At 38.9% G+C, this 10343-nt stretch overlaps 1 protein-coding gene across 1 annotated transcript in view; it reads right to left on the reverse strand.

Moving 5' to 3' along the window:
• Positions 1-2846: 2846 nt before the first annotated feature.
• LOC109932656 (G-protein coupled receptor 83-like) overlaps positions 2847-10343 on the reverse strand; it is a 12812-nt gene continuing 5315 nt past the window's right edge. Inside the window, exons 3-4 of the mRNA XM_020531801.2 lie at positions 9662-9795; positions 2847-5732 (exon numbers count right to left, since the gene is read on the reverse strand). Of these exons, the coding sequence (XP_020387390.1) occupies positions 5108-5732; positions 9662-9795 (759 nt within the window). The 3' untranslated portion in view covers positions 2847-5107. The remainder of the gene's footprint in view (positions 5733-9661; positions 9796-10343) is intronic.

Consider the following 10343-nt stretch of genomic DNA (forward strand, 5'->3'; position numbering starts at 1 on the left):
CCTTCATAGAATCCCTACAGTGTAGAAACAGGCCATCCGGCACAACAAGTCCACACTGCCCCTCTGAAGAGCATCCCACCCAGACCCATTCCCCTACGCTGTGACCTTGCATTTCCCATGTCTAATCCACCTAATTTACACACCCCTGGACACTACGGGCAATTTAGCATGGCCAATCTACCTAAGCTGCACATCTTTGGACTGTGGGAGGAAACTGGAGCACCCAGAGGAAACCCATCCAGACATGGAGAGAACAGGCAAACTCCACACAGACAGTTGCCTGAGGGTAGAGTTGAACCCGGATCCCTGGCGCTGTGAGGCTGCAGTGCTAGCCACTGAGCCACCGTGCTGCCTTGTTGAGAGGTGTTCAGTAAGCAAGTTAGAGTGAGTGCTGGCCCTGTGATTCTGAAGTAGCAGACAGAAAATGATCACATTTACCCTTGTGGGGTACAGAGGATCATTCACCTTTGTCCTTATGTGCTGGGCATTTCTTTTAACCTAGGACACTGCACTGATCCGCACCATTGCCCCAATCCAAGAAGGCTGAGTCTAGTGACATTGTTTCCTTTGGTGGTCAGAAGGTAAAAGGATGGCCCTCCTCTACACCAAACTGTCAACCGTCACCTCAAAGTCCCCGTTGACTACACTGAGAGTGATCTTTCCTTTCTTGGTCATGACCTCAGAAGTAATACTTGATTGGCACCACATCCATAAATATCGACTCACTCCATCACTGACACTTAGTAGCAGCAGTGTCTAGTTTACAAGATGTGCTTCAGCAATTCATCAAGGCTCCTTAGACAGCACCTTCCAAAGGGCAGCACGGTGGCTCAATGGTTAGCTGTCTGTGTGGGTTTCCTCTGGGTGCTCTGGTTTCCTCCCACAGCCCAAAGATCTGCAGGCTAGGTGGATTGTAAATTAGGTGTGTTATAAGGGGATGGGTCTGGGTGGGATGGTCTGAGGGTTGGTGTTGACTTGTTGGGCCAAAAGGCCTGTTTCCACATTGTAGGGATTCTATGATGATCTGTGAAACCACAACCACTTCCATGTAGCAGGACACAGACCGCAGATACATAGCTGCAACCCCACCAAGTTCCCCTTCAAGTACAATGGTGGAGTAGTACTTCTCAGGCCAGGGCTCGTCCATTCTGTCAGCATTTCTTTTCTTCCTTTTTCTCTCTTTTCTCAGTCTTTTCTTTCTTTTTTCTTTTTATTTTACTTACCTCTTGCTAAAGCGCCTGGTCATGGCAATGGCATCGGAGGTGGCGAGTGAGCCTAGTGCAGACTCAAGTGAGCCCAGCAGTGCGGACAGGAATAAGCCCAACAGCACGGTCTCATAGCAGCAGCCTCAGAGGTGGGTTTGGGATCCCAGCAGCTTCTGCATTGACAAGACAGTCCTAGTTCCAACTCATGGCTGCTGCTGTGGAGGCAAATTTGGATTCCCGTCAACGTCTGCATCCACATCTTCAGATTAATGGATGGGGAGGGGGGTGCAGAGGTGAGTTTGGGCCCAGTATGAAACACAGTGGCATCAGCAGCGGCTGCACTGATGAGGTGGGCCCAAACTGGACACGTGTTGGCGATAAAGTTGAGTTTGGGCCGTCAGCAGCATTGGTGGTCTCTGCATTGGTGAGGTCCATCGAAGACTCATGGTGGTGAGGACATGGAGACGAGATGGCGCCAAAGAGTGGCAACTTTCATTCCAGTGGCTGCGGTGCAGCAAAGGCAATTTGTGCCTGGCCACCAGGACCGTGGCCCATGGCCCACGGTGGAGCACTTAATAAGAACTGTAAAGTTGAACACTTTTTCTTTATTTCTTCATTTCTCTGCCTTTATATTCTATGGTTTTGATTTGTTTTTCTGTGTTTTAAGATTGTGCCAGAAAATGGTGACACTATACAAAAGTCATTCACCATCCTGCCTTGGCAATATATTGTCATTACCTCAATGTTGCTGGGTCAAAATCCTGGAACTCCCTCCTTAGTGGCATTATTGGTATATACTTACAGCACATGGACTGCAACATTCAATAAGACAGTTCACCACCACCTTCTTGGACAACTAGGGACCAGCAATGCCCACTTGCCATGAATTAATTAAAAGAAAAAACATAACAGTGCAAGACCACTGTGTAAGGGAATCTTCCTGGTTGTGGCATCTGAAATGGTGTGGAGCTGAAAATTAAATACAGCACCAATGGCATGAACATCACAAAGTTGCAGCAGCAGCAGCGAGCACTTCCACCTCTCCTAATGCATGATTCCACAGGATGGGTGCCAAAGAGACCAACTGGATAATTAATGAGATGAAATGAAGGAGAAAAGTCAATGTGGAACATGGAGGACTGCCCACCGTGAATCTCATTCAGGGAAACACTTTACCAAAAATGGGAAAATTCAACCCAGAATATAAGAAATGCTTTACACAGATGGTTCTGATTTTGTGGAACATATTGCACAGTTTGTGTTTGAGGCAGCAATCATGGCAACATTTATGAATAAATTTGTTAGTTAGTTAATGAAAAAGGATTAATAAGATATGGGAAAAGAAAAACACATGAGATTAGGACAAGTTTATTTTTTTCTACTGTGATAATTCAAAGATTCTGCTGTTAATTAGAACATATATTTTTGGGTTTGCACCTGGAGTACACTTGATGTATAAAAACACATTTAAAATATTTCACATGATTTGTAAACAAGATTCAGAAATTTAAAAATGACGCATTACTTAACTGTAAGCCAGTATAGATTAATGAGCACAAGGATGATAGGTGAATGAGTTATGAAGTGTATTAGGACTTGGAAACAGAGTCTTAGATGACTTTAAGTATATTGAGTGTGACAGACAGGAGGTTGGCCAGAGGTATATTGCAATAGAGATAACAAAGGCATGAATGGGAGATCCTAGATCATATATATAGCCAAAGTTGTGAAAAATGTCCCCCTCATCACTACTGAAGAACAAATTGATATTGAATAATGCTTATAATTCATTTTTAATTTTAACTGGAATATTAGAAATTTCTTAAACAGAAGGCATTGTTTAATGCTTTTATTATTTGACAGCACCGAAGGAGCCAAAGTGCAAAATGAGTAGAAAACCTAGACAATGAATTAACAAATGAGAACTTGAACAAATGTCTTGAATTATTGACTACAATAAATAAGGCCTTGAATTCTGAAAATGATTCCACTTATACAGGGGTATCGATGTTATTGTATCGACCAACACAATTTCCAGACTGGATAATAATTGGCATTTTGATGTCTAATCATTGAAATCATCCGTGAATGACATAGAATACTTCAAGTAGCTAATTTATCAGCTTTTACCCTTCACTATCATGTGCCTGAGGTCAAAATTCATTTTTTCATTGTACAACAGGCATTTTCAGTTTTATAAATTAACAAAATAGCCATATGAAAATTCTGCACACAAGAAAGGGTATAGGATGATACATTTATAATAAATTTAAGAACAGAGTAAGACTCTTGGAATTTGGAATCAGTAATCATGTACAAGTAAAATATAATTCCTGATGCTTGCAATGGGCAATCTCTACAAATTCATACTTTCACTTACAACTTTGTGGACCACAGCATGTACCAGAAATTCAAGCTTAGAGGTCAATCAGTTTCACTGGATTTTCAAACAGCTAACATAAATCAATGGAAAATCCAATGTGACCTGGTGACATCTGTGCCTGAATTCCCAACGTAAGCTCCTGATAGTTGAGGCTTTGCAGGAAGGATAAATCAAGTCTGTAACATTTACCCTATAATACTAAATGACATGTTCAAAACTTCAGTAAATTGTTCACATTAAATAATTTGTCATTGTATTTTCATTTTTGTGACTGCACAGCTCCTTGAATATTATTAGTAATATAATCCAAATGTTTTTCCATTACTTTCTTATACACATGCAAGGATCTATTCAAAGTCACTTTTAAATATGATCCCTTTCAGTTTGTCTTTTTTAATAATTTATATCCTGCACATATCAGTTAGTTGCTTAATTCTTCTCATTATTGGTATATTCAATTTTAAGATGCTGACTATTCTGCAGGTTTCATCAACCTTACCATTCTTTACTGAATGGGCATTCTTCGTGTATATTAGGAACTTGTTCACTATTAAAGGCGTCACAACAATTATAATTCTGTCTTCATCTTAAATATACTATTTCCAGTGAAGGTCATTAGCATTTATGGTCGATGAGACTATTTAATCTTCAGATGGTCAATTGTGAGTGGTTGAAGAAATGTTTTCACTTTGGTGTCTATAGCAGTTGGAAAAAGAACCTATTCTCAATGTTGTTCTTAGCAGGGTTCAAAACATTCTGTGCAATGACATTCTGATGGAACAACATCATTGTAGTTCCAGCCCATACCATTGACCTCCAAATGAAGCTTTCCATGAAGATGTAAGGAGCATTTTTGCAATTGTCAATTTCATTATGATACCAGCTATAGGAAATCACTGATGTCAAGTAACAATGATGTCGTCAAGCAGGCTTAACAGCCAATCAGACTGAAGAATGTCCACTGACAGCAAACCAGGAAATAATACGTAGGTTTTATCATTCACTTTTTTCTAATTTTATGGAAAACAAAATCAACATGAGGCAAACACATGGCACAAAGATAGAAAATAAATGTCATAAACTAACTTTTAAAAACATTTTCTTAAAAATCCATGGAATTTTTAATAACAGAATGTAACTACTCAAATATAAAATTAGTTTTCAGGGCTAGAAAGATTGTTCAACAGTAATTATGACATAGTATGCTGTGCACCTTTTTCAAAATCTTGTTTTCAACAAGAATAATAATGCTAATTATTGATGCAAAGGTTCATGTCAATTCAGTGAATTTGAATTGTGAGGATTTTAAAACTGCACTCTGTAGAAGAGTGGGGATTCAGTGATAGCAACATCTGGATTTCAGTGTTTAACTGCACATGTGCAGACATCAAAGGCTGCTGTCAGTTTCACAGAAGAATGATATCAAATTCTGACTGTTTAGCTATCATTATAACAGTAAAATCCAATCCACTTTTATATGCTTATGGCACAATATTGCAAAATTTTAGAACTCCCTGATCTAATTCACAGCAACTATTGGTTCAACTGATGAAATATCTGTCTTTCCTGATTGGATGTTGCTGTTGGAGTGCAGACTTTGAGGGTCTTGTTCCCTCTTGGAGTTGTTACGTTCAGGCCAGGCTAGCCTGTAAGAAGGGGCTGTGCAGGGAAGTATGTGTTCCTTAACTCCATGTTCTCTTCTGAATATATTCAAGAGAGATTTAAGCTCTGAGCGAAAACTCTCATTCAACCAGCAATAGATAAAAGGGTTATAGCAGGTACTGCTCATGGCAAACCAGTGGAAAGCAAAATAGAGAGCATTATTGGTGTGAATAGTTTGACTAGAAATAAGGACAACATAACAGTTCAGAGGAAACCAACAGACAGCGAATACTGCCACAACCAGCATCAGCATTTTAATTGTCTTTTTCTTTTTCCGCCGATGTGCAAAATACTGTTCTGTTGTCACATCTCCAATTGCATTGCGAAGCCATAACTTCTTGGCAACTGTGGTGTAAGTGACAGTGATGATTAAAAGGGGAAGTACATACAGCATGATAAATGTTGCCAAGTCCAGATACTTCCAAAAAAGGTCTGCTGGCTCTGGGAAGTTTGGCACACACAAACTCCGAATTTTTTCTTTGCTGCAATGTAAAGTAAAAAAAGATGATATTATCAATGGGCTCAATGGTTCAAAATAACTGAATCAATCAATGTTAATTGTGTTGTGAAACTTATAGCAATGTTGTGGACGTTCTGCTGCGTGGTTCCTTCCATTTTCCATAATGACCAGAAATTTATGAACATTTAATTTGATTCTGTTGACTAAATACTTACTAGCATTATTATGATGATAGTAATTAGTTTTTCATTTAGTTTTGCAAGTCTCTGGTGAATAAATATTTTTTATCGAATGGATGTTTTCATTTGACAGTAAATATATGATCAAACAAAGGCAATTAATCATATTGTCTAAACTATCAACATTATAGTCTGGGATTAGCAATGGCTGTCAGAGAATATTGTATTGTGTATACTCGAGTAAAATTCGATCTCATGTAAAAGTTGACCCTCTATTTTTAGCCAAAAAATCTGGAATTTTCCATATATCTTGTGTAAAAGTCAACCCTAGTTCTTCACAGATAACAGATCAACATTTGTAAGTCAAGGTATTTTCCTGTACATAAATGTTGCTATGAGGAAATGAAGTGGACTAACTGGATGCGTGATGGAGAAAAACATACATGAAAGGAGGCAGTATGCAGGCTCTATCACTACCACTGACCTGTGAATGGATCATTGATTCATGAAAGGAAATAAAGGCTGACACTATTTTCAAATCATTCAAGAAATGTGGAATTTCAATGCGTTGGATGGTACAGAGGACAATTATCTATGGGATGACATAGATGAAGAAGCTGTGCTACCTCTATCCACGAACAGTGAAGATGAAGAGGATTCATATGATGGTATAATTCATCCTGATGATTGTGAAGCTTTATTCAGCGCTGAAGATTTTAAACAGTGTGATTTTGCAGCATTTTAATGAACTTTTGTATTTGACATATTTAACTTAAGATGTACCATGTAATTGTAATTTAAAGCTGTACATATTTCTACTTCAGTTTTTGTGTGTATAAATAAAAACATACTAATTTATTTGTGTTTCTATTGTCTTTATCTGGTAATTACTGTAATCCATTGTGTTTCTTTTCTTTATTCATTTAGAGATCAACTGGGCTTCTGCTAATGATATGGTATTTCACACTGTAGCATAAATTGCAGCCCCCCAAAAGTCATATCCAAGTAGTAGTCAACACCATAAATTTAACTTTAAAATATAGTCCAAAAAATTTCACTTTTACGCGAGTATAAATGGTATATAAATTTTGGTACCTTCTTGAACACTTCAAAAGTAATCATTTATTGAATGAAAAGAGATAACTAGTAGAAATCCAAAATTCATGTATCATTCTTCAATTCTTCCGACCATTACAGTCAACTAAGTACTTTTAAACTCCAGTCATTCTTGTTATGGATGGAAATACAAGCAGTCAATTTGGGCACACAATTTGCACCATTAGAAGCACATGACCAGACAATCCTTTTTTTCAATTATACTCATTGAGCTGCAAATATTAGCTAGGACACTGGGTGAACTCTTTTCAAATCGTACTTTGCAATATTTTACGATCATCTCAGAGAGCTGATAGGACCTTGATTTAATTTAAAACAAGGACTACTGAAAGTACCAACAGGAATGCATTTAGATAGGACTACGATACAACAGTAATGGTGTTGTTAACTAATTGTAGTAATCAATCTCTATCAAGTACATTTGGTGTCAAAATTCCCCAGTACTGAGGACCATCAGGAATCATGGGTGAAATTTCTTCAGAAAGTTCCAAAGATCTGGCACCAACACCAGAAACAATAGTCTCTGCCACATGGGTAGGGCAACATTCTGGAATCAGTAATATAGTCAGAGGCAGAAGAGATGTCCAGTCTGTCATTGGAAGTGGTGTAAAATAACACAACTGGGAGATGAGGTAGTGGCATAGTTATTATAGGTCTGGGCCAGTGGGTTTGAATTCCCAGCAGGGCAGGTGGTTAAAATTTGAATTCAACAAATATCTGGATTTTTTTTCATAGATAGTCCTTGCGATATTGGGGCAGGTAGCATTTCAAGCAGTGAGTGGCTGGCACACTTGGATGTCTGCAAGCTCCTTCTGGTTTTTGTGCTTGGCCTCTACCTAGGTTGAAGAATCATTCCACCTTTGCAGATACTTGTTCTCAAGTTTGGGCAGCCATGGTTTAGAGATTTCCACGGGTCAGTGATGTATTGCATTTCTTCTGGAAGGCTTTAAGGATTCCTTGAAGCATTTCCTCCATCCTCCTGGTAACCATTTGCCATGATGAAGCTCAGAATATCTGGAATATCTGGTATTAAAAACTAGCCTAATGACAACCATATAACCATTGTCAACTGTAAAATATCATCTTGTTCACTAATGCCACTTACAAGTCTGCTATCCTTACCTGATCTGACCTACCCTACTTCAGACCCACAGCAATGTTGTTGACCCTTATCTATCTTCTGAAATGACCCAATAAGCCAATGAATCAAACCACTATGACATCTAAATAAAGGAGTAAAACCAACAGAATCACTTCAATATCCATCACCAAAAGTGGATCGGCAACATTGCCATTGATGGAGCTGATCAAGTCCTAAATGATGAGTCTGGGGCAGATGGTGACAGAACCAAAATGAGAGAAGAAAATACTTAACTTCATCCTCAGCAATTTGCTTGCCACAGATATATATATCCATGACAGTATCAGTAAGAGTGTCCACCACACAGTCCTTGTGGATGCAAAGTAACATCTCCGCAAAGAGCATATCCTCCATTGTGCTGCATGGTACTACCACAGAGGTTAAAAGGATAGACTTTGAACATGTCTACCAACTAGTGCAAAGGAAGATGGTTGGTGGTTATTGGAGAACAAGCATCTTTGGACATCACTGCAGGAGTTTGTCAAGGTACTGCCTTAGGCCCGAGTATCTTCAGTTGCCTCAATAATAACTTTCCCTCCAACATAACATCAGAAATGGGGATATTCATTGATGACTGCACAATGCTCTGTTTGTGACTTCCCAGGGACTGAAGCAGTCCATGTTCAAGTGTAGCCATGGAACTTTCTTCCCCAGATAATGGTACTAGCAGAGTCATTGAATATCCTTTAGACAGAGACACAGAGAATCTTGAGTAACAAGGAAGTCAAAAGTTATTAGAGGAGGATGGGAATGAGAGGTTATGCCACAATTAGATCAGTTCTGATTTTCTTAATGGTGGAGCAGACCAAAGGGGCCAAATGGCCTACTCCTGTTCCTAATTTGTATGTTCGTATGTACAGTCAATTGCACTCAGTTTCCAGGGCCTCTCACAGACCTCACTGATTGACTGTCTGCTTTAAATCGGTGAGGATCTGAAGCTCCATTTTTGCGATGAACACATTGTAGCATTTAAAGTCCCTGCTTATTAACAGTTAGTTCCTTTCTTAATAGCCTTAATTACCTTTCCACCACATTTCAGCACAAGATCTCCCTGCCAACTGCCTTTGAGAATATTAAGTTTAGATGTAAGGATGCTATACCTCCCTCATAACAGTTTTTGTCACAAGTTCATGAACTGTCGTAATCCATTTTCAAAGGGCTGGTAAAATATTGCCTCATAAATCCGAAGTTCGGCTGTTCTAGCTAAGCATGCTTCATATACTCTGCCGTCAGTCTGCAATCTACCGCTGAGTTGAGGTTGATGTTAAATATATACAATATATTCAAATTCACATTTATAGAGGACAAGCAAGCTCATCAACCAAGATTAGAACATCACAACATTCAAATAGAAGTAGGCCATTCAGTCCATCAAGACTGCTCTGTCGTTCAATTAACTTATTGCTGATTATCTACTTCAATGTGATTTTCCTGAAGTATTTCCAGATAATTTGACATAATTAATCTCCAGAAATCTATTGATTTGTTCAGAGAATATCAACTCTGATTATTTACCTGTATTCAAATTTGAAGAGCTTCTGATAGATAGCATGTGGGAGGGAGAAACAACTAGCCATAATCCAGATGATAAGGATGTAAATCATACCCTTCACAGGTGATACACGAGGCTTCAAAGGATGCATGATAGCCTATACAAGATATAAGCATTAATCCCTATTACAGAGAAAAGATTTATACATATGTTAAGTGTAACAAAAACAGAAAGAGCTGGATAAAATCAGCAGAAGTGGCAGCATCTGCAGACAGTAAACACAGTCTACATTTCAAGTCCTGTTGCTCATTATCAGAACTGATACCAGCTAGGAAAAAGTGGTATTTATGCTGCAGACTGGGGATGGGAGGAGAGGTGGCAGATGGAGTTTAATCTGGACAAATGTGAGGTGATTCATTTTGGAAGGTCAAGTACAGGTGGAAATTATATAGTGAATGGCAAAACCCTTCGTAGTATTGATATGCAGAGAGATCTGGGTGTGCAAGATCACTGAGGGTATCAGCACAGGTAGATAAGGTAGTAAAAAAGACTTACGGCAAGCTTGCCTTCATTGAAAGGAGCATTGAGTACAAGGATAGACAAGTTATACTGCAGCTTTATAGAACTTTAGTTAGGCCACACTTGGAATATTGTGTATAGTTCTGGTCACCACAGTACCAGAAGGATGTGGATGCTTTGGAGAGG

The sequence above is a fragment of the Rhincodon typus genome, chromosome 6 (genome assembly GCF_021869965.1).
Source record: "Rhincodon typus isolate 14 chromosome 6, sRhiTyp1.1, whole genome shotgun sequence".
Classification (NCBI taxonomy): domain Eukaryota; kingdom Metazoa; phylum Chordata; class Chondrichthyes; order Orectolobiformes; family Rhincodontidae; genus Rhincodon; species Rhincodon typus.